The sequence below is a fragment of the Bombyx mandarina genome, chromosome 17 (assembly GCF_030267445.1).
Source record: "Bombyx mandarina strain Sakado chromosome 17, ASM3026744v2".
Taxonomy (NCBI): domain Eukaryota; kingdom Metazoa; phylum Arthropoda; class Insecta; order Lepidoptera; family Bombycidae; genus Bombyx; species Bombyx mandarina.
In genome coordinates, this window is record NC_143223.1 from 11,841,658 (window position 1) to 11,867,283 (window position 25,626).

Below are 25,626 nucleotides of genomic sequence, written 5' to 3' on the forward strand. Positions count from 1 at the left end.
TAAACGTCACGTCAAATCTGACATTTCACAATTTTGACATTTTTGTCGAAGGATTCACGACAAATAAAAAAAGAGGTTACCAAAACTAGTGTTTATTTGAAAATAAATCTTACAATATAGAAATAAAGTTAAATTTTAAATAAAATCATGAGAAACTGATACACGTTATTCATAAAACCTCTCTCGATAGTTTTAGTGCAACGTACATTTCGATGAACGTGTAATTAACACCGCTCAACCGAAAGCAAATGACAACAGATTTATATGAGGCACAGATGACGATCACACTTTAAATAAGAACAATAAAGAATAGTATAATAAAGAAAAAAAAATTTTTTTAATTTTTTATAAAAGATTTTAAACCTAAAACCGTATTTTTTTTTAAATATGATTTAAACAGATTGGCCATGAGAAAATACATTTGACCGTTTTGTAGTATTTCCTTAGCAATAGGTCAAGGACCTCGCGAAATCCGAAACAGTATACTAACATCTCAAAGCTATCGAGTATTATTTAAAAAAATCTTTCTGGAAATTTTTAAGTGTGGTGTGATTTAAGGTGAAACCATCATCCTTACTACACAATATAATAATATACCAAACAATTCATCATTCCAAAAACGTTATCAAGACTAAGTAACTAAACACGTGCTGGAGTTTATTAAGTCACCTTTAAAGAAAAAGTACATTCGTCTGCAAACTGCTTCTGAAAATATTATCATCAACGCACAGCAGATGGCGCTTGAGTAGTTCTATTTTTAAACAAAGGAGCGCGTTTAACGGTCCAGTAATATGGTTTAACAAATAATTTAATGTTTGACTTCACTGATGCCCAATATCGAATACTTAACCACTAAATTTCAGTATCATTCCGTACAAAAGATTCTAGAATATACTACAATATCATTTGATTTTAATTTATAACACATTAATTATATCGAGGGTGAAGGCGACATTCGCTTAATACACGACATTTATCTTTGTAAATAATGGTGCGTTTTATTTGGTATTAGCATCAACGGTTCCATGTTTTTAATTGAACGTCAATTAAGTTTATTCCATTCAAATAGATGAACAAGCTTTTTTTGTTATGATATTTTTTCCAAAATTTAAACTTAAATGTCTTTACTGTAAAGCAAAGAAAAGATGTCGCCTTAACTAAATAGCTTTTCATCCCTCGATATACCATATCTAAACTTTTTATTCAAAAAGTTCTCATATTTTTAGATATTTTTTTAAACATTAATTCAGTGTTTGATTCCTTTAAAAAAAAACTGTCAATACGAACAATATTGGTCTATTATGTCTTAGTAATTGAAATGAATAAGTTTAAAATCGAAAAAAAAAAATATAAAAAAAAATCAGTGGTCAAACGTGTGTAATTTAATTAGTGAAATCTTAATCTAACTGCATAAACTTTAGACATTTCGTTTCATCATTAACTAGCTAGATAAAAATATGTTACATCATCGAACAAACATAACACGGTTTTTCTTAGATTCAATAATTATGGTTTTTTTTTTGGTCAGATGAGCACTCCTCTCTTTAAGTGGTTACCGGAGACATTACAACAGAAATATCGAACTAGCCTCCAGAATGAGGTCAAAGTCATTGGAATAACTAACATTATAACACAGTTATAATAAAGTCAGGCAGCTGTACAAATAAATCTGATATATGTAATGTGTAAATTACATTATCGAATTTACAAACAAGTACCTACCTAATCCGATATAAAAACCTCAAACTAGGATGCATTGAATCCTTATACAGGGTGTATCTTTTGAAACTATTATTTATCCTTAGCTGAAAGGATTTTTTAAAACAATGGCACGGCCACGATCTGATTACATACAAACTGCCGACAAACCGCAAATGGACCTGCGAGAGGACCTTGCTGATGTCCATGGGTAGCACAATAAACACAATTTATTTATTGAGCGATTTTTTTTATTTAGCGTCATCTGACAATTTTATTTTACTATGAATCAGCTAGCCAGAGATAATAATAATAATATTATCGTTGCTTATCATGAATCATCGTGATATTAAAAAAATAATTTTAAATATATATCTTCAGTCGCTGTTATCATATTTAATCAACAAAGTTTCTTATCACATTTACGTATACTTTATCAATCAATTAATCAAACTATTAATCAATGTAATTATCGAATTGTAAGTTTTTTGTCGTATTTTTTATCATTCGATTTCATTTAATAGTGAGATTAAATCCTAAACTCACAATTCAGACAACAGAAGCGAATTAGACCTTAAGTATTCTTATCATTACCAATACAACAACAATTACCAACTGATCGTGAGCACTTGTGAACACTTAACGTTTTGTGGATGTTGAATAAATATAACGTATCGTCTCTAACAGTCAATTATACGAACTATAGTCTTACGAAGCCTAATTTATTATAATAGTACACTTAAAGTCTAAAAAAACATACGTTATTACGTCCGCATTCATATTAACCAAAGCAATTTTAGCCATAATTCTAGTTCATCATTTTTTTACTTTAAAGTTTCAACATTTTGGAAATCATTTTTTTTTGTTAGATACAAAAATGGCCAAAGACGTATAATATGTGGAAGGCAAATGCTGTAAAATTTCAATGATTTTTTCTTTAATAATTTTTTCCTACTTTTACTGTGTTTCGACATCATTGTTTTGTACTCTTTATCATTGTCTGGGTCGTTAACGTTAACTGATTCTAATTCGATTTAAAGGTCCAATATTCTTTTTTTGTATGAAGTCCAATATCGAAGAAGGTTTGGTCCTTGCAAACATCAACAAACGTCGCTTATCTGCTCGAGTTGAAACTATTTACAATGATACCACCCTTTAAGATTTGGTCATAGTACATGCAATTGGCGACAGGTGGCGCGCGAGTAGATTCGACAGGCGGAACGTGGTCGGAGTTCACTACGAATTTATAAAAAAAAAAAAAATAGAGTCCACATCAATTCCAAACACGTTTGATTCTGTTCAGTCCAAGTAACGGTGAGACCCATACAACGGTAGATGCGCGTTCACGTGTTCATCTTCTTTGCGGGAGACGCCTCGGGTTCGTTGCTCGCCTTCCGCTTCCTCTTGATGAGATGGGAGATGTCGGAGGCGGCCGGTCGCGGCTGAGACGCGCTAGAGCCGGCGCCATTTTGTGTAGAGCTCTCGCCGTTCGACGGGCACAGGGTTTCGCGTACCCGTTTTATTGTCTGAAAGAGATTTACATTTTTTTTTAATTGATCGCACTAAGGCTTGTTAGTATGGAGGGTAAAAGTAAGGAGTAACATCTTGTATAGGGAACAAATTAAAAAAGTGTCCACCTGTAAATATAAAGTTAGTAGCTGACCCGGCAAACGTTGTGTTGCCTTAAATAAGATTTCTAGGGAAATTTTAGTGTAGAAAAAAAAAACCTCATTCAACCACATACCTCATTATATGAAAAAAAAATTTATCCAAAAAATAAAAATAAAAAATAAATGTTTGGGGTGGACAACCCTTATCACTTAGGGGTATGAAAAATAGATAGTAGCCGATTCTCAGACACCTACTGAACATACTATTGATACACAAATAAAACCAAAAAACATGCTGAAAAATGTATAGTATTGTATAGCTCTCAAATATATTAAGTGATGTATAGTAAGTAAGACAGGAGACCGGCTTCGTCCTCATCCCTACTACGTGATGTTTGCTGGATGAGTGGTGACACCTGGCGGGGATAACTGATCGATTGATAGTTGATCAGTAGTCGACCGCCGAGGGTGGGAGATCAAATTGAATTTAAAAAAATCATAATTAAAGGAACTTGAAATTATAAACTCTGAATAAGAATTTATTGTACTACAATAAAATTACAATATTTGATTGCCATCTTGCAACCTTATTGCGGATCTGTGCATAGAATAAAAAAAATTAAAATGGGATGGAAAAATAGGGGTTGATCGTATAAGAGTGAAAATTGAGAGTAATATGATTTTTTTATTTGTCATGACTTAAATAATAAAAAAATCTTGCCAAAAAAATTAAAGTTATAATTAACAAATAAAAATAGGGGTTGATCATAGAGGGATGAAAAATTGAGAGTAACACCAGATTTTTTATTTTATTCATGACAAAATAAAAATAAAAATGAAAATCTTGCCAAAAAATTCAAGTTTATAATTAACAAATAAAAAATAGGGGCTGATCGTAGAGGGTGAAATTTCAGAGTAGTATGAAATTTTTAATTCTAAGTCATGACAAAATAAAAACAAAATTCTTGCAAAAAAAATTAAAGTTTATAATTAACTTCGATCAACAATAGTAACTAAATTTCGGGTCGGCGCAAAAATCCGTCTCGTCAAATAATAGCGCACTTGAAATGTGAGCTCTTATTTTGTTTAGTTCACTTCAAACACAGCCAATGTCAACCCGTCTCACAATGCCACAGTGTGTATTCAAAAGTTGCAAAAAATGCCCGAAAAAGCAATTTAACGGCCGGAGTATCTTACTTTCGGTAAGTACATGAAGTATACGTTATATTTTAAGCTTTAAACTAATAAATAATATTAAATTTTAAACAAAATTCCCGATTTTTAACCACCGCTACAAATGTTGGCCAAGGCTCGCCAACACTTGGACAAAATTTTTGTTTAACAGAAAAGTAAATGCATGGAGTAGATTTGTGTTGTAATAATTTTTAAAAATTTGTTAGCAGTACTTCAAAATTGGTTAGTTAAAGTTGGTTAATTCTGCTTTTGTGTCTGTTTGTTGGATTCTCATTGGATACTTAGCTTTCCTTTTTATTTTAGCTTTCCTAGCAATCACGTGTGCAGAATGGATCTCGATTGTCGCCAGAGAAAGAAGAGATTACTTTTATAAGCCAGCTAAGAACTCCACTCATTGACACTGGACATCTTTGCCTTCCGTGTTCACGGCTACTGAAACGTGGCCGAAGCATTGTAATAAAAATATCGCGCTTAAAACCGTTTATACGTTGTTTTATTAAAATATATGTACTAGTCGCGAAAACATAAAAATATACTATAAAAATATCTATTACACAAAATGTAACGTAAATAAAATAATAAGTAATGTATAGATACCAACAAACATAAATACTCAAAACATAAAAAGTAAACAACTAAACTTTTACTTTTATTCATATAATAAATTATTTTAGTCTTCAACGCGACTCCGTTACCTCCTGTAGTAAATAGAAATTGAAATTTCAAGAAGCAAAAATAAATAAAACAAAACGATGTTAGTTCTCAAAGCTATAACGGGAAAAATTACTTTATTTGTTGGCGAAGAAGGTTCATTTCACATTAAAGGTTGTTTAACATATGCCTTTTCATTTGTAAGTGACAGGAGTAATTTATTGCTTTGTGACGAATTATCGTAAGTATTAGATAATGTTTTGGAGATTTGGAACTTTATTACTAGGTGACATAGTTGTAATTAGTTTGAACTTAAAACTGTTTCAAAACTTTTTTCTCCGTTTGTTGTAAACCAACGTAGCTATGTATATTTTCACGCGGACAGTTTTTGCTTCGATTTTGTACGTGTCCCTATCTAGTTACAATTGTTGATCGAAGATAATTAACAAATAAAAATAGGGGTCATAGAGGGATGAAGAATTGAGAGTAAGATCAGATTTTTTATTTTAATTCTTGACCAAATAAAAATTAAAATTAAAATCTTGCCCAAAAAAAAAGTTTTAATTAGCAAATAAAAAAATAATGGTTGATCAAAGAGGTGAAAATTTAGGGTTATATGTATTTTGTATGCTGTATCATAAAAAAATAAAAACAAAAAATTGTCTAAAAAGTAAATAAAAAAATTTAGGGGTGGCCCACCCTTAATATTTAGGGGATGAAAAATAGATGTTGTCCGATTCTCCACCCTGGCCGATATGCACGCTAAGATTCACGAAAATCGGTCGAGCCGTTCGGAGGAGTTCAATCACGCACACCGTGACACGAGAATTTTATATATTAGATTGTAGGAAGATTCACCGAAATAGCGCTAGTGTACGAAATGGAAATGATATGATTAAAGCAGTTTTAAACAGATTGAAATGTTCTGGATTAAAAAAATTATTATATTTCGTGAGTTGTATTGTTAAAAAATATGCAGTATTAAAATCTTAACTATTTATTTCTATTATTATTAACGTAGAAAGTGTTTCTTGCCTTCTTAATTTAGTATCCTACTCTGGTAGTTTATGACGCTCTTTTTTTTATAGCTTAGACAGGTGGACGAGCTCACAGCCCACCTGATGTTAAATGGTTACTGGAGCCCATAGACATCTACGACGTAAATGCGCCACCCACCTTGAGATATAAGTTCTAAGGTCTCAAGTATAGTTACAACGGCTGCCCCACCCTTCAAACCGAAACGCATTACTGCTTCAAGGCAGAAATAGGCAGGATGCTGGTACCTACTTGTGCGGACTCACAAGAGGTCCTACCACCAGTAATTACGCAAATTAAAATTGGTACCCGCCGGGGATTCGAAAACCCCGTGCATCGCTCAACACGAACGCACCGGACGTCTTATCCTTTAGCCCACTACGACTTCTTGACATAAAATTTGGACATAAAATAAACTTGCATAACGCCGGACCCATAGATTATTCTATTAAATAATCGTCCGCGTCCTGCTACCGCAATCGTAAAGGGGAACAATAATTGTCTATATAACTCCGCTAAATTAGATTTACTAGTATTTCCGAAGCTTAATAGAATCGTATAAGCGACTAGCTGTACCGTCCGCTTCACTGGGCATTTAAAATTAACATTATTATTTATTGTCATTATATTAGGAGTCCAACACTCATATAAATATTAGCCTATCCATTAAGTACATGTATTTCTACATGATACCAAGTTGAAGTCAATCGGTTGCACGGTTCAGTAGTTATATGGAACATCCGTAAAAACCACTGTAGATTATATATTGTATAGATGTAGCCCCAAACGAAGTTTTTTTTTAATTATTATTGCGCTTCATTATACAGGTGGTTTCACGCCACTCTCAGGTCGATAGGCGTATGTGGTGAGGCTGCTAAATAAGGAACGTGTGCAATACCACAGCGTTTCAAGGCCTCTTTGCCAAGCGAATTTAATAGTTTTTTATTTTTTATTTATTGCTTAGATGGGGACGAGCTCACAGTCCACTGGTGTTAAGTGGTTACTGGAGCCCATAGACATCTACGACGTAAATGCCGCCACCCACCTTGAGATATAAGTTCTAAGATCTCACAGTATAGTTACAACGGCTGCCCCACCCTTCAAGCCGAAACACATTACTGCTTCACGGCAGATATAGGCAGGGTGTGGTACCTACCCGCGCGGACTCACAAGAGGTAGTGGTAGGACCTCTTGTAAGTTCGCACGGGTAGCCCGTCCACCCATCTAGGCCATAAAAAATACACCCGAACGAATAGAAAAAAGTGAATCAGCTAATATAAAGAGCTACGTCCGGTGTCTGACCAAACGTTTTGTGGGAAATCGTAACTGCACCAAATCTTGATATACCAAAGATCGATATACGATTATGTATTAGGTTCCAGAAATGGAGTGTGTGTTTTTTTTTCTTTCCTTCCTTACCTTTCGCTGGTAGCCTAAGGCTACACCTGGACGAGCAGATGAATTTACGGGCTCAACCTGAGAGAATTTCCTAACACTACCCTTAGCAAGAGCCGTGCTTCCAAATCTACGACTGGACAGGAATCACGACCCACTGAGAAAATCCGGCGAGAAACATAGCAGGCTAATCAGTGTCATTTTTATAAAAAGGATGCTATTTCATTCACCTTGGATGTCATTCGTGAAGTTAAGTACATTAGAAAAATTAGCATCTGCCTGCAGATGGGACACCGGCGCAGTGGAGGCTCGATACCAGTACATTGGGCGGTTTATCTTCATCTACCTTCTTAAAGTTAACGTCGTCATACGTTTTCCATTTTGTATTGAGCGATTTTTTCCAGAGAAAAAACTCTCTGGAAAAATATAGAGTCAAGACATTACATAGGAGTATTATGGGCTGCGACAACCCCTTAGGGTCGCCGCACACAGTTGACGGTGGTGGCCGCACACGCTACATATAAAATGTATAAAAATTACAGGAAATATTCCGTGGTGGCGTTTTTGGTTGTGGCCGGTGGCCTGCGTGCGGCGACCCTTAATCCGCAATGAGCATGCATCTAAATCTCATCTCATCACATCTAAATATAATGAAAAAATATTATATCAATTTAGAATTCACCGAAATTCTAAATCAAAAATACAACTAGGCAAATTTAAAACAACGCGATGGTTTTTCAAGATTTCTCAAAACTTTGGATAATTTACAAACGGACTTCTATTAGATAAGTCGATGACCAATGACCATGACCGTCAGTTACTACCCGGCCCACACGGCCATCAATGTACGCGAGTCTGAAATAACACAAAACTTTTAATGTTCGAACATTACTTTATTTATATTTAAAAAAACGATACAAAAATATCCGTACAAAAATGGCCATGTGGTATAAAATGCGCTTACATTCATTAAAAATATATATGAATCTTATATTGTAATCAAGACACAACTTTTAATACTAAAATCGAGTGAGTCAGCAAAAATCAAGGTCTTATGACGGAAGTACTTAGATCTCTGATTGCTACGACATGCAAATAGGAATGTTGACAGATTTCAGACAGCTGCTCTTAATTTATAAACATTATCTCTAGGCAAAAAACTAACTTTAACTACCTTTAAACATATACTGATTTTTTATCGGTTTTCAATTAAACTTCCTCGTACTAATTAATAACAGTTCCAACAGTATTTCTATCACATTTCAAAGGCAAACAAGTTTTACTTGTGATTTGGAAAAACCTTAATTTTACTGAAACAAATTCTTACTAATATGAGGCAAAAATTATTTCCTTAATAGTGTAAAAGTTTTGATATTGAGAAACCATTTATTACACCACTACGTACGCTTTTTGAGACACATTCTAAATGCTACAATTTAGGCAGACGCATACTGGTTATATTACATAAATTGTTTCTTTATTTCCCATTATTGACAATGGTTAGAATGACCAATCCATGTGAATTATAAAACTTGGGCACAACGATGGCAACGCCAATTACTTCAGTCTTTTTAAACTTCAAAATAACCACTAAATTCGAGACTTACAATTATAAGATCAAAGAATAATACTGTTCGTACACATGTAGAATACTTTTTATCACAAATATCGGCACAACTCTTCAGCACTCTCATTACAAGATCGCTATGAAAAATTTTAACATTAACCTTAATACAACTAAGTTTAAAAAGAACAAGCAAAAGCAAAACAAACTGTATTAAAAATAGTGCTTAATAAACAGTGAAATATAATAAAAGATGTACTATAAATGTAACTCAAAATGCATTGCCGATGGGAACTCTTAAACATAATGTAATTCTTGGTTTATCCTACTTTCTTATATATATATAGTATACTGGTTATTATTTTTCGTTGTTTAATTTCGTACTTTTAATGCAGTTGAGTTTTTTTCCCAATTTATTGTATTTCACACTTATTTTGTAATTTTCTTTTGTTTCTGATTTGGACTGTTTATTATCAAAACTTAAGACTTACATAACTTTAAACCCTAAATGAGTTACGGAGCACTGTCATCCACTTGACAGTCCATAGCAGTGCGATTCTTTCTTTTAAAATCAATCCCCTTAGCTTTTCCTAGTCTCCTCTACACATTCACAAGGCCTCACCTCCGCTTTGTAATCCATCATGTCTTGGAATTTTCTCTTGGATCTCCGGCAGAAGTTCCTTCAATTCCTTGATCTCTCCTTCGATTGTATAGAGCGGGTCCGCTGACGAGTACTTCTTGACGGTGGCGTCGTCCGTGGCCGCGGTTGGACCCTCGAGAGTCTTTATTCTGGTTTCGAGTATATTGGCGGCGTTCTTGAAGTGAGTGACCGCGTCTTCGAAGTTTGAGGCGAGGGAATTAGCCAGCCCTGCGGATTATTACAAGGATTTAAACAAGGACATTTCAAAGTTCCAAAACTTTAAATTCATAGATAGTACATAGATAGTACATTCATATCATAAAATATATTCTAATTTTCATCTTTCTATCCCTTTACTACTATTCTGTGAAATTGTTCATTATAACAGAAGTTACAGTATCATTAGTTTTTCTTTTGCTACAGATGGGCGTAGGTGTCAGACCCGATCCTGTAGACCGAATGGTAAACAGTCGACGTCGCCCAAAACACGTCATTACGGATCATCCCGATCCATTAACGGTGCTTTTAGGTATCACAAGCACCGGTCACCGTCCTCGTCGAACCCGTCGCTTGCGACGAAGTGCTCGACGAGCGAATTAACCCATAGACACAGCCCACTGAGTTTCTCGCCGGATCTTGTCAGTGGGTCGCGTTTCCGATCCGGTGGTAGATTCTGCGAAGCACGGCTCTTGCTAAGGCCCGTGTTAGCAACACTCCGGTTTGAGCCCCGTGAGCTCACCTACATCTTAGGGCGAAGCTGAAATAGCCTCTCAAGGCTATCAGCATAGGCAGGAAAAAAAGGGCATAGGACAATATTGTATTGTCAAACAGACTCATCACACCGCGAGGGCCGTCAGTAATCGGCTTTGAGACGTGAGATCGAAGTCTCAGTAGTATTGAGCAACAATCCATACCGTTCTTCAACTTTGAACAGAAATCATACCAGCTCCCACTGCAGGAGGAGCAGGAGACGGCTGTGTCTTGTGATTGCAGAACAGATTACATAAACCTATGCGATTTATTGCTACATTTATTTCTCTATGTTCACTGTCAAAAACCGAACATTGTTTCTAAAATTATATTTTGTACTGCGGTATATCTTAGAAAATATAGTACACACCAATTTGATAATGTGTTTCAGCAATACGCCGGTCGTCGCTGTGATACAATTCCTTCTGGATCTCCAAGCAGCTCTCTGTGGAAGATCAGAAGATATATTTCATTACTTTAAACATACACCTCATGTTACACAAGATGTCATATCATTTTTAAGATTCATATGAATCATATCAACATATAAATGTAATTATTATCAATTTAATATAGTCTGTATACAATTTATTAGTATACAATGTACATATTCAAACTTAATTAAAAAACCAGATGCAGGTATCTCCTCTGGTTGTTTTTGTTTTAAATTGCAGTTCCATTGCACAAAAAAATTAACATTAACACATTACAAATGAACATTTACATGGTACATAGCTAAGAGCATTTAAAATATTTATAAATACCCGTACAAATACTTACGCATATCAAGGACAGCTTTATCGTACGTTTCGCTCTCGAGGGCGACCTCCCGAGCGCGAGGTGCGTGTCGGCGAGCAGCGCCCGCGCCGCCGCGCCGCCCCCGCGCCCTCGCCCCCGCCCGCCGCGCGCCGCGACAGTATACTGCGGGCCAGGTCTGAAGCGAGCACGTCGGTCGCAGTTAATTACAGGACTGTGCAGTTTATGATTACTACCCACGCTACAGTATCCACTATGTTCCTCGCGAACTCTATTTAAAGTACCTCTATTTTGTTTATAGGCAAAAACTTAAATAGTCCGATATACAATTTACTGTAGATTGGGGTGAATCGGGACGCTTTCCAATCTTAAACCCAAATTCAGCAGTTTTTCTTAGGGTAATATGCATAAAATTGAGAATAAAATGATTCCGGAGGTTTAAATTTTCATATACAATGCATGCATACATAATTAATTGAAAAATATACAGAAAAACTTAAAAACTAGCTTGACCTGATCCACCTTGGCTTTTGGGTAAATCGGGTCACGTATGGGGACTATAGATAATTTAGACAGGGTTGGCACTGTTTAGATTTTCAATATCTTTAATCAGTTACAAAACTCTGATGACTAAATTAAACAATTTAATATTCTTAAACACTAAATAAAAGTCCTTTTCAATTCAACAAATTTAAATCTAACAAAAGCATTGTGACAACCCAGATTTGTCCCTATTCTGCCCCTGGTCCTTATTTCTCCCAATCTACAGTATGTGGTCCAATATGCACATATTCCCTATTTGAGGATAATGCTTGCTCCTATCTTGAAGATATTTTTCTCCTCACTTATAGACATATCATACTAATGATTGCCCACATGACCACTATATTCCATTCTGTACTCTTAATTGTTTTACTATCCCAACTATGCCGGATGGATCACCTCGCGCAATAAGACAGTTAAGTACAGCACAATCTCATGCAGACTCAGAATTCAATTTCTATTTTTGTGAAATATGAATATATGTAAAATTTATATTTGAAATAGCTAAATAGATAAATCCACTTATGAGGATTCTCTGTAAAACTCTCAATTTACATGATTAAGTGGTATGCCAGACATATTATAATTTCTTCAGTAAGGCTTCAGGTTTGATAAAAACATAAAAATATGTTTTCCTGGAGTTAGTTGCTAGAATAACCATATAATTATCAGGCTTAATGAAGATACACACAAAAAAATTATATAATACAAAGCAATATGAGGTATCTGGTTGCCTATTCTTCAGACTCCAATGATAACATTTTAGAGGGGAAATTTTAACACATGTTATGAAAGATTGACATTTCAATTTATATTTACCAAGCATTTCCCAAGCAAGCTGTAAATTGTCGACATCATCTTCACTATCCATATTTACGACAGATTCATCATTAGCATCACCATTGCTTGTGCTCTATTAAATGAAAAATAAGTAGAATTAGATATTTTTAGGTTACCTTCATTTTTTGGGGAAGAAGAACCTTGTAATTTTGTATATCATATCATCTGTGTGTCAATGCCATTCTGTTTTGACAAAATATATCACCGCTTGAGGTATGGGCGAAATTATAAAAGTTGGTTGTCAATGCCATTCTGTTTTGACAAAATATATCAATCACCGCTTGAGGTATGGGCGAAATTATAAAAGTTGGTGTATCAAATTAGTTGAATGGATCCAAGTAAAGGAATGATAAATTACCACTATTCAGCCATTTGTTATAAAGCAATTATGTGTTTTGGTTAAATAAAGGGTGGGTAAGTCATTAAACAATACAATTGAAATTTCAACCTCATCAATTTACGATTACGATGGAATTAATAGATTTCAAATTCACATTGTGATGCCATTCCCACCAAGTCTATGTCATAACAAAATTTGAAATTATTACACTATTATTTTAATTACATTAATGATAATATGCAGTCAACATGATAACAATGAATTTAAACAACAAAACATTAACTTGGAATAAAAATAAAAATATACACCCACAGGTTCAGCATTATCAGTGACCTCTGAACTTGTACCCGGTGCATCACTAGTTGTAGATTGTGCCGGTTTTAACTCGGCTTCTTTTGTTGATGTATCTGCCTCCATTGAAGTAGATTCAGCCTCATTGTGTTCAGTTTTACTCTTTTCAGGTTCGCAATTTTGTTCTGTTTGTTCATTGTCATCATTGTTGTCATCATCATCTTGTTCTAAAATAAATTTATATGGAAACTTGCAACACAGACACAAGAAATTATATACATTTCAGATTATGTTTTACAAGTTGTGCTTATCTCTGCACAAAAATAATTGAATTAGATTAAATTTCATTAAGGCTTTACACATAATATATACTTGGCTCCAAGTGGCTCCATCCAAAAATTATTTTCATTGAATTAATGCTAAAAAAAGTTGTTCATTTGAAAGTTTTTTTTTTGGATGTCTACTGTCTAGTCTAGACAATAATTTAAACTTTATATGTAGGTAACACTTTTGTCTTTCTACTTTATCAAACTTTTCCTTTTTCAATATTTATTGGTAGAGCCACATCTTTTATCAAACCAGATGTCAACAAAAATCCAACCCTAAAAACTATGAACAGAAATCCCAAGCTTGAGTTTACTTTTGTCTTTCTGTCCGAGCCCGTGCATTCACCCACCAGTCCTGATGAAATTGGGAAGCCCTCAAGCCCAACAGCAATCCACCCATTCCAAAAAAGACTCATCTTTTAGACATCTCAGATATAAGACCTTGAAGCTCTTAATTCAAAACTACCAATTAATTGGTTAATAAAAAACATTTTTTCTAATCATACCTTCATCGTCATCATCAACATTGCCTGATCCTGGCATACCATCTCCCAAAACTCCACTTTCGTCCCTGGACAAACCTAATAGTGCTTGGCCATACCTATAATATACAAAATATTTAACTTAACATGATTTAAATTATTTCTTCAGTCCTTTTTTTATTACATTTATTACAAATTTTTAGCTTTGATTGCACATAAGATTAACTCAGCTATTAAGAGAATAAAACCTCATTGTATTAGCTATCAATTTATTCACTAAAATACTATTAGAATATTATTTGTAGAATAATATAAAACTTCTTAATTAAAAAATTTTTGTTTTGTGTTAGACTGTGAAAGAAACTTTTTGTATTGCATTTACATACATACCATAAATATGCCTCAGCACACTGATCCGCTGTGTCACCATGTTCTTTAGCCAACAGTTCACAAGCTTTGGCCAGTACTTCAGCAGCCGAATGAAAGTCTCTAACAGCCAAGTGGCGTCGACCAGCACCAAGTAACTCCGCCGGAGTCGCTGTTGATACTTCAATCATATCAGCCATCTGATACAAAAACAATTTAGAGCTATTTACAGTGCATATTTTTATTTCTTTCATCATAAAATATTTCCCAGTAAGGATGAAATATAATTTAATAATTTTAATAAAATTACACTTTAATTAGAATTCTGATAATTAATTTTAAAGGACCTCATCTCATATTTGCAATAACCAACAGGCAAATAAAAAGAGCTCCTGGTAGCAGTTTGATAATAATATGATAGCAGTATGAAGGTTTGGATGACAAATATTTGTTAAAACTAAAAGTATAAGTGTTACGGTTTAATAAATATTGTAAAAGTAAAGAACGAGCTTCCAAAACTTTAATATTATATTGCATATAAAATGATACAGATATACAATAAAGGAGGTGAAATTGTCTTTCACAAAACACCGGCTTATTACCGCGAAAATCTGTAACCGTCATGCATTCTGACCATTGCTCTATAAAATCCTGACCAACAATAACGATAAAGCACGTGCCAAATGCATGGTGATTTTCCAAACAATAATAAAAACCTGAAATTATGGGTTTATAAACATTTTAAACTAAACAAAATTTCTAGAAATGCATACTTTTTGCACAATTGTAAATACCGACATGAAATGTTCCGCTAAATAGTTTATGCAGTTTTTAAACAATTTTAATCATATTGTTTTGTGGTGATACTTACAGCGAAAAGAATATATTTTTGATCTTACAAAATATTGTGAATGATTTAACTGTATCTGGTTATTTCGTTATAAAATGTGGAAAACACAATACATTAATAAACGTACGCGTGTTCACATAATATTACCCGATTCGTTGTAGGTAACTTGTAGGTATGTAGTCTATACTCTTTGGTTTTCACTCGTGTCAGACTTCACTAGTGTTGTTCCAAATATGCATGTGCCAAGACATGTGAATAGAGTAGAAGTTTCAGAGTAGAATCTAATATAATATGTCGTTGTGAAATGTTTCAATATCGATTCACTATCGGTAGGCAGCGGTTTGGCTCTACCCCTGGCATTGCTGAAGTCCATGGGCGACGGTAACCACTCACCATCAGGTGGGCCGTATGCTCGTCTGCCTACAAGGGCAATAAAAAAATAATGATGATAAAATGTAGCAACATTCTTTATTCAATAACCATATATTTTTCACGCAACGATTTCTCAACAGAAATCCAATATTAACACGTTATTATTTAGCTTGGTTTGTATTTATAGAATCTTTGATTGTGATTTTAACCCACTTTAAAGAGTCGCACACTTATCAAAGACCTACGCCATCACAATCATTTAATTGTTCAATTATCTTGATCAGGATCTTCAGAATTAATGACGGTGGATGATTAAATTACTGTAGTTGCTTGTGCCATGTACGCGTCTGCTGTCTTCCTTGGATGTAATAGCCGATTCTTCTAAATCGAACACTAATTCTCCGTGAAAACCCTTATAGAACCTACTATTGGATAAAAGAACTTTAATTCTCAAATTTGACAGGAAGAGCTCTGTCTACTGATGATGCTAGGTTTTAGAAGTTAGATTACGAAAAAAATCATAGAGCGATCTAATAACACTTTTTCAGAGATAATGAACATTAAAAACTATTCTTCCTTATTATTATTACTTACTAAACTATTCCCACTAATCCCATTATTCCATTAAGAAGTACGAAACGTCTTTTCAATAAAACTTTTTTATGAATAAGTCTGAAGTTGTTACTTTATCAGAAAAATGTGTTATTCATAGAAAAATACTACTACACAACGTAACAATTTGACTTCCTTGAGATTAACAGAATGCCACATTGCGTTGTCATTATATTACCATAGCTATTTATAGGCTTTAAAGCAATTAACCTTCTTTATACGTTATAACTCCTATTACAGACTCACGTACTCAACTTCTCGGATAGAACTAAAGTATTATAATTTCAACAACCAGCACTCAAGAAATTACGTTTTTCTTTGTTTTGATCGTGGGTACGAATAAAGAGTTGTAAAATTTGAGTAATTATTATTGGACTTTTACTCTTACATTGAACTACATTTTATTATTTTTTGGCTTTTATTTTTATTTGGGAGAAGTATTCAAATCAACATACTCGAATTTTACAGATTGATTCGATTACTTTGCAAAGACTTAGCTTCGGCTACAAGTAGTTGACTCAGTACATCACTACGTTATTTACGATTGACTTTTTTTCTTCGTGAAATGGAATGGAACGAAGGCAAATCGAATGATGAGGTGAAATATAAAAGTTAACACCATTATGTACCTACCTATCTACATTTATCTCATTTAAATATCATGGGGTGAAAGCACGGTGAAAGGCTATTTGTTTGTAATTCAAGGTCCGTTTTATTTGGTATCAGCATCAATCAATCAATCGGCTTAAGCGTGCGTCCCTAAAATCGCGTGCAGAGAAATCTGTGTGGACGCCGCGACCAAGAGAACTGCACCCAGCTCTCCTTGGCCGCTTTTGCGTTCCGCGGGGGCTGCCTTGAGAGAGAGCGAGGGACCCTCTCCCCACGCCCTTTGCACCGCCAAAGGGTGTTATTCTGAGGATGAGGGGTTGGCTCTCGGGAGCCTGATGAGCCGGCAGCACTTTTGTGTCTTCCGGCTGCGGGTTGCCATGTCCCCGGCTTCGGCTACAGGGGAAAGCCTTCCAGATATGGGAGGTACCGGCTCGCCGGCGTGGCCCCGCACTGCGCTGTGGGCGGCGGACAGGCTTCGGCCACCGCCGGCCAAACCGTAAACCCCAGTCATGGGGAACGGGGGCTCCTGCCTTTACTGGTCGGAGCCACGAGGATGCAAACCTCTTCAAAAATGCCCCAATCCCAAGCTCGACACCCGGCGATGGGATGTATGGCTGGAGGGTTTCCAGTCCCGAGGGTGTCATTGATCCCAGGGGACCAAACCCCTGGTTAATATAAAAAGGAACACATGAATATGGCCAATTGTGTAAAGTTAGTACCCCAGGAGGGTACCGCCCGCGAGTCGGGCGGAGAATCCCTCCGTGCTTCCACCCCAGTGGAAGCACGCTGCCCCACGTATTCTGGTATTCTGGGGGGGGCAACAATTGCCAGGATGAAGGAGGCTGTGCGACGGGCAGCGGAATTCCCGTCGAACCGAGGCGTTCCCCGATCGCCGGCTCGATGCGCTCTACGCTCGCCAGCGACTCGGGTGCGATCAACCCCACCAGATCATCGGCGGGGAAAAAGAGGAGGCGAAAGAAGACCCCATTACAAACTTCCGACGATGGCGGCGCGTCATCCTCCAGCATCGAGGTGCCGGAAAAGACGATGGCTGTCGAGGAGGTGGTTCCGGTGGTTTCGGGGCCTGCCACGTCGGAAGATATGATGCCTGCTCCCCAGTGGGCACCAGTAAGGAGGAGGGCGCGGTGTCACCGGCGACGTCGGTGGAGTCTATATCGACGTCGGCCGCATCCCTGGCTAGCGGGGATGAAACATTCCGCGACCTTGACCTTGCGCTGGTGAATCTGGGCAAGCTGCTGTCGACCGTGGCTGCCAAGGGCGCCGAGCCAGGCAGCAGCTACCGAAAAAGGCTTCGAGAAGGAGCCGCTATGGTTAAGACGAGGCTGATCCCCACAATGTCTAAGCTGTATAACTTGGTGGCGAGCCGGGAAGGGGATAAAAAAGGTCTCGTCGCGCAGCTTGACCCCAGGGAGAGTAACATCCCGGGGGACTCCCCGGCCTTACGGGGAGGGACCCCCCTGTCGCCAATGCCTGCGCTGACACGCTCTGGGCCCCTCGCAGAGGCGATGGACACCGACGTGCCCTCGCGGGCCGCGAAGAGTGTGCCGGCACCCATGCCAGTGCCCACCCCTGTGGCCTCTATTCCTCGAGCACCTACGTCTGCGCTTTCTCGCCCCCGCGGAGGGTTGAGTTAAGGCCTGCGCTGCCTCCCCGGATATCGGCCGCCCCTGCATCCGTGCAGAGAGGAGTGCAACGGCCTGCGCCAGCACAAACGGAGGACATCCGTTCGCCACTGGCGAGGATGGTGGACGAGTGGCCGGCACTGCCGCGGCCCAGATCTACAGAGCCGTCTCTTTCGGCCCCGCGTGCCGTGGGGCCACAGAGTCCACACTACGTGGCTGCTGGTATGCGGGAGGTGAACAATTCCCTCCCAAGCAAAGAGGAAATGGTGGCCTGCATTTCACGGGCGGTGGCAGTAGAGGTCGGAAAGCACTTTGCCAGCCTTGAGGAGATGCTCCGCTCCTCGGTTGATTCCGGAGTCTGCGTCCTGGCGCCAAAAGCCGCAGCCGCCCCGCGCGACCAATCCACTCGGCCGACCTCTGCCTTTACCCCCTCCGCGAGGGTGGTACAGCGTGGAGGCCGAAACCAGAACAGTAGGGCTGCGGGTGCTCCGCGATCCCAACCACAGTCTCGTTCCCTTCCTCCTCCTCCGTCAAACATGGACGAGGGCTGGACGGAAGTGGTGAAGAAGGGAAATAGAGTAAAGGGACAGACAGCAACTCTGGCAGCTCCCCGAAGGGGTCGAGCGCCGATCAATGAAACTCAAAATACAGCGCTGGTGGCCATGGCTGCTCCTCGCGAGGGTAGAGCACCAGCCGCCAGCAAGAAGAAAAGAGAAAGGAAGAAGCCGCGCGCAGCGCGGTCGGCTGCCGTCGTAGACGTTGCTGCCGGCCGCCGCCGAAAAGGGCCTCACCTATGATGAGGTGATGGCCCGGGCGCGCGCGGCCGTAAATTTGGAAGAAATCGGGGCGGAGGAGGGTCTGCGCTTCCGGCATACCGCCAATGGGGCGAAGCTGCTGGAGTGTCCCGGTGCCAATAGTTCTGGCATCGCAGACAAACTAGTAGCGACGCTCCGCTGGCACTGCCGGAGGAAGACGTGCGCGTGCACAGGCCGGTGAGGATGGCTGAGATTAGGATCACCGGCCTGGACGATTGCGCCACCAGGGAGGAGGTGGCAGCTGCGATAGCCGCCCAAGGTGGATGTGCCCGGAGAGCGTGACCGTGGGTGAACTCGCTCAGGGTACTCCGGGGCCAGGTCGGCGTGGGCGCGCTGCCCTGTGGAGGCGGCCACTTCTTAGCCACTCCTCCGCCGGGAAGATCGACGGGGGATCCGGGGAGACTGCGCGTGGGCTGGATAGCGGCCCACGTGCGTCTCCAAGAACCGCGTGCCTGGCGATGCCTTCGGTGCTTTAGTACCGGCACGGCCTCGCTAGGTGCACCAGCTCGGTTGACCGCAGTGGTTTCCGCTGCGGCCAGCCGGCCATAAAGCGGCGTCCTGCACGGCCGCCCCGCACTGCGCTCTGTGCGCTGCGGCCGGGCGCAGGGCAAACCACCGGGCGGGAGGCAAGGCGTGTTTCCCGTCCGGTGATAAATACCGAACGCAACCGGCGCCGGAAATCAAAGCGCCGGCAAAAGAGAAGGTTGGCCAGAGGAGCACTGGCCAACGTTGTAATCCCCGTGCGGCGCCGGTGCCGGAGAGCGGGGGCAGCGGTGAAGGGGAGGGGGCGATGGATGTGGTCCAACAGTAATGGACCGCACCTATCGCTTCCTCCAAGGAAACCTGAACCACTCCGCCAGAGCTCAGGACATGCTGTCTCAGAGCATGGCGGAGTGGTCCATAGATGTGGCTGTGGTCGCCGAGCCGTACTTCGTTCCCCCAGCAAATGATTGCTGGTTTGGGGACGACGGCGGCCTGGCGGCCATAGTCATAAGAAGAGACGCGGCGATCCCCCCCTGGCGATGGTGACCAGGGGTCAAGGGTTCGTCGCGGTGCAGCTGGAAGGGACCGTCGTGATCGGGGCGTACTTCTCTCCGAACAGGCCTACCGTCGAGTTCGGCATTTCCTGGCGGGATCGGGGCGATTGCTCGCCGCCTCGCTCTCCCGTCCAGTGATTCTGCGGGGGACCTAATGCGAAGTCTGTCGCATGGGGCTCCCCCCGCTCGGACGCTCGTGGTAGGCTACTGGAGAGGTGGGCGAACGCGGCCGGCCTCTGTTTGTTGAATAGAGGTCGGTTGCGACGTGCGTGCGGTGGCAGGGCGAGTCTATTGTGGACGTTACGTTCGAGCCCGGCCATCGCGCGCCGTATCCGCGACTGGAGGTTTTGGAGGGGGCGGAGACACTGTCAGATCACCGATATATTCGGTTTGATCTCTCCGCCCGCTCCGCAGTCGCGGACGCCCACGGGGCCACCCCGTGGCGTCCGGTCATTCCCAAGTGGGCACTGAAGCGCCTGAATAAGGAGCTCCTGATGGAAGCCTCTACAGTGGCGGCGTGGGCGCCCATGCGTCCACACCCGGTCGAGGTCGAGGCGAGGCGGGGTGGTTCCGGGACACGATGCGTCGCATCTGTGATGTGTCGATGCCCCGGATCGGCCCTCGACTTCCCAATCGCCAGGCGTACTGGTGGTCGCCCGAAATCGCGCAACTCCGCGTGGAGTGCGTTCGGGCGAGGCGCGAGTGCGCCAGGCATCGCCGCCGCCCCTGCCGCGGCGCAACGATCCGGTTGCGTTCGCGGCAGTGGAGGCCGGCTGCACGGCGCATTTCGCGTCGCGCAGAGGGCTGCAGCTGGCCATCAGAAGAGCCAAGGACCAACACATGGAGGGTCTCTTGGAGACGCTGGATGAGGATCCGTGGGGGCGGCCCTATCATATGGTGCGCAATAAAATGCGCCCATGGGCCCCCCCGATCACGGAGCGTCTCCAGCCTCAGCAGCTGCGGGACATCGTCTCGGCGCTGTTCCCGCAGGAGCGGGAGGGATTTGTCGCTCCCGCTATGGACGCGCCGCCGGAATACGACGGCGAAGTCCCTGCTGAGGTGCCCCATATAACGGGGGCGGAGCTCCGTGTGGCCGTGCGCAAAATGTGCGCGAAGGACACTGCACCCGGCCCGGACGGCGTCCATGGCCGGGTTTGGGCCTTGGCTCTTGGTGCCCTAGGGGACCGACTCTTGAGGCTTTACAACTCCTGCCTCGAGTCGGGACGGTTTCCTTCATCGTGGAGGACGGGCAGACTCGTGCTGTTGAGAAAGGAGGGGCGCCCGGCGGATACTGCCGCCGGGTACCGTCCCATCGTGTTGCTGGATGAGGTGGGCAAGCTGCTGGAACGCATTCTGGCGGCCCGCATCATCCAGCATCTGGTCGGGGTGGGACCCGATCTGTCGGCGGAGCAGTATGGCTTCCGAGAGGGCCGCTCAACGGTGGACGCGATCCTTCGCGTGCGGGCCCTCTCGGAGGAGGCCGTCTCCAGGGGGGGGTGGCTTTGGCGGTGTCACTCGATATCGCCAATGCGTTTAACACCCTGCCCTGGTCCGTGATAGGGGGGCGCTGGAAAGACACGGAGTGCCCCCTACCTTCGCCGGCTGGTGGGTTCCTACTTGGAGACAGATCGGTCACTGTACCGGACACGGTGGGATCGTGCACCGGTTCCCGGTCGTGCGCGGTGTTCCACAGGGGTCGGTGCTCGGCCCTCTTTGTGGAATATCGGGTATGACTGGGTGCTGAGGGGTGCCCTCCTCCCGGGCCTGAGCGTAATCTGTTACGCAGACGACACGTTGGTCGTGGCCCGGGGGGAGTTTTGCTGAGTCTGCCCGTCTTGCACCGCTGGGGTGGCGCATGTCGTCGGCAAAATCAGGAGATTGGGCCTCGACGTGGCGCTCAGTAAATCCGAGGCCATGTGGTTCCACAGGCCCCGGAGAGTGCCACCTGTCGATGCCCATATCGTGGTTGGAGGCGTCCGTATCGGGGTCGGGGTGCAGTTGAAGTACCTCGGCCTCATTCTGGACAGTCGTTGGACCTTCCGTGCTCACTTTCAGAACCTGGTCCCTCGTTTGTTGGGGTGGCCGGCGCGTTAAGCCGGCTTCTGCCCAACATCGGGGGGCCTGACCAGGTGACGCGCCGTCTCTATACAGGGTGGTGCGATCAATGGCCCTATACGGGGCGCCCGTGTGGGGCCAGTCCCTGGCCGTGGGGGTGGCGAAGCTGCTGCAACGGCCGCAACGCACCATCGCGGTCAGGGTCATCCGTGGTTATCGCACCATCTCCTTCGAGGCGGCGTGTGTACTGGCTGGGACGCCGCCTTGGGTTCTGGAAGCGGAGGCGCTCGCCGCTGACTATCAGTGGCGGGCTGACCTTCGTGCCCGGGGCGTGGCGCGTCCCAGCCCCAGTGTGGTCAGAGCGCGGAGGGCCCAATCTCGGCGGTCCGTGCTGGAGTCATGGTCCAGCGGCTGGCCGATCCTTCGGCTGGTCGTAGGACCGTCGAGGCGATTCGCCCGTCCTTGTGGATTGGGTGAATCGTGACAGAGGACGCCTCACTTTCCGGCTCACGCAGGTGCTCACTGGGCATGGTTGCTTCGGTGAGTTCCTGCACCGGATCAGAGCCGAGCCGACGGCAGAGTGCCACCATTGTGATTGCGACTTGGACACGGCAGAGCATACGCTCGTCGCCTGCCCCGCATGGGAGGGGTGGCGCCGTGTCCTCGTCGCAAAAATAGGAAACGACTTGTCGTTGCCGAGTGTTGTGGCATCGATGCTCGGCGACGACGAGTCGTGGAAGGCGATGCTCGACTTCTGCGAGTGCACCATCTCGCAGAAGGAGGCGGCGGGGCGCGTGAGACGCGCAAGCCCGCCGCCGTCGAGCGGGGGCCAGGGAGGCGGATATCGCCCAAGCCCTGGCCCTCTAAGTGTTTCGGGTCCCCTCATATGTCGGTCTGGGGACCGGCGAGGGGGCCTAAGAAGACGACGTGCAAGCTGCTCTGCACGCGTTTTACGCAAGAGCATCCGGGTGATGGAAGGCCGGCTATCCTCGACCCACGCTGGTTCTGACCCAGCGGGGTATTCCGTAGGATAGCTCACTCTAACCGGCGCCATCTAGGCGGGCTCCGGATAGCCTGCCGACCGAGAGGGCTGGTGGTCGTGGCGCCGACGACCGCCAGTCCGGCGTCCCGAGGGGGAGGGTGATGGGAGAGATGTGCTCCGCACTAAACACTTCACTTTCCCCCCTTTGCCTTTTCATGAGTTCTGTCTCATGCGAGGTTTGGACGTTGGTTGTTGAGCGACAGGAGGTTTTAGTCGGTTCGACTCCGACATGCCCCCGCCATCCCCAGTGGAGGGCGGAAGTCCGGCGATTTCCTCCTGACCAAAAAAAAAAAAAAATCAGCATCAACAGTTCGATATTTTTAATTGAATTTCAAATAGCCTAAAAAGTTTTTTTTATTAACTACCCACCTTTCTTTCTCCAAGTTCGAGTCTCTTTGGCTGTATTGACTGCGTTGTAATTGAGGCTCGCAGCGAAAAAAGTAAATTGGTATTGCCTACACTTACCTAGCTCAGCTCAAGATCCGGACTAGACTCTCCACCATTTGTCTGCGAAGGATTCTTGAATACTTTGGCCACATTGCAAGGAAAGACAGTGACAACTTGAAGAAATTGGTGGTCACTGGAAAGGTCGAGGGCAAGCGACCAAGAGGCAGGAACCCGACCCGTTGGACGGACCAGATTCGTGCAGCCCTTGATACCACAGTGCACGATGCTCTGCACTCAGCTGCAGATAGGAACAGACGGCGGTGCATTATAAATAACAAACTGTTTCAAGGCCATGACCACGACCCTCAGTAATGAGGAAACCGACCCAAGTAGGAGGAGGAGGAGATGACGCTTTAAGATGAAAAAAGAGAAGTATATAAATATTAATCACCCTTGCAGCTTTTGCATTATACTTTGTTCTTAATCCACGGAATCAGTGTTCATTGTAGAACTAATCAAGTAATCGATTTAATTGATTTATCGCAACATTATCATTCACATTCCATGTCTCAAGACTAATTAGTTAACTTTCAAAACACGCCATAAACCTAAGAGATAGATAGATCACTTTTAAAACTTTTCTGCACCTATTTTCGACGTAGGTAGGTGGTTTTTAAAATAAAATAATTTAGTTCTTCAGGACTCAACAATATTGTAAAACTTCGGCTATCAACTGTCACTACGAAATTCTATACGAATTCTAAGAAGAAAAATCCCGGTTTATTCGTTGGTTCCAGTAAATTATAACTCAAAATAGCGTTTTCTAACGAGTTCACAGCTTTATAATAATTATTTTTTGCATTGATGGGTGGACCAGCTCACAGCACACCTGGTTTTAAGTGGTTACCGGAGTCCATAGACATCTACAACGTAAATGCCGCCACCCACCTTAAGATATGAGTTCTAGGGTCTCAGTATAGTTACAACGGCTGGCCCACCCTTCGAACCGAAACGCATTACTGCTTCACGGCAGAAACTATTGTAACTATACTGAGATCTTAGAACTTATATCTCAAGGTGGGTGGCGCATTTACGTTGTAGATTGTCTATGGACTCCAGTAACCACTTAACACCAGGTGGGCTGTGAGCTCGTTCTACCCATATATGCAATAAAAAAAATAAAAAATAATAATAGGCAAAGTGGTGGTACCTACCCGTGCCGACTCACAAGAGGTCCTACCACCAGTAATTACGCAAATCATAATTTGTGGATTTTATTTTGTTACACGATGTTATTCCTTCACCGTGGAAGTCAATCGTGAAAATTTGTTAGGTACCTATTTCATTAGACAAATAGGAGTACCTATTTCACTAGAAAAATAGGAGTACCTATTTCATTAGAAAAATAGGTAGGTACCCGCCTGCTGGATTCGAACACCGTTACATCGCTCAACACGAATGCAACCTTTAGACCACGACGACAAACCTGTAACTAGAAGGTAGATACTGATATTATATACTGAAAAGTGCTTAAATATTAATTTCCAATATAAATCATACGGACTCACTGATCGTAAGTTGTTGTTTATGGAAATAAGCAATTATAAAAAATACTTTAAACTTCGTTTCCAAACTTGTTTTGTTGAAAGAAATTTCATAGCATTTGGAACAACGTAGGCGAGGAGATTTTGATGTCTTAAAATGTACTATTCATTATTTGGCT

General features: G+C 42.3%; 2 protein-coding genes and 1 long non-coding RNA gene across 3 annotated transcripts in view; 1 reads left to right on the forward strand and 2 right to left on the reverse strand.

Moving 5' to 3' along the window:
- Nucleotides 1–25,626, reverse strand: part of LOC114240653 (soluble calcium-activated nucleotidase 1) — a 441,880-nt gene that overhangs the window by 360,052 nt on the left and 56,202 nt on the right. The gene's annotated exons all lie outside the window — the stretch shown is intronic.
- On the reverse strand, nt 77–15,497 carry Nasp (Nuclear autoantigenic sperm protein). The gene is given in 12 exon segments (XM_089734134.1): nt 77–3,224; nt 9,770–9,796; nt 9,798–10,015; nt 10,908–10,982; nt 11,318–11,365; nt 11,368–11,413; nt 11,416–11,471; nt 12,656–12,749; nt 13,329–13,534; nt 14,140–14,234; nt 14,506–14,681; nt 15,353–15,497. Coding segments are annotated over 11 exon segments (1,224 nt in total). The 5' UTR covers nt 15,353–15,497; the 3' UTR covers nt 77–3,041.
- LOC149501155 (uncharacterized) lies at nt 4,200–4,986 on the forward strand. Its single transcript, XR_016324433.1, has 2 exons — nt 4,200–4,510; nt 4,806–4,986. It is a non-coding gene; the product is annotated as an uncharacterized LOC149501155 (long non-coding RNA).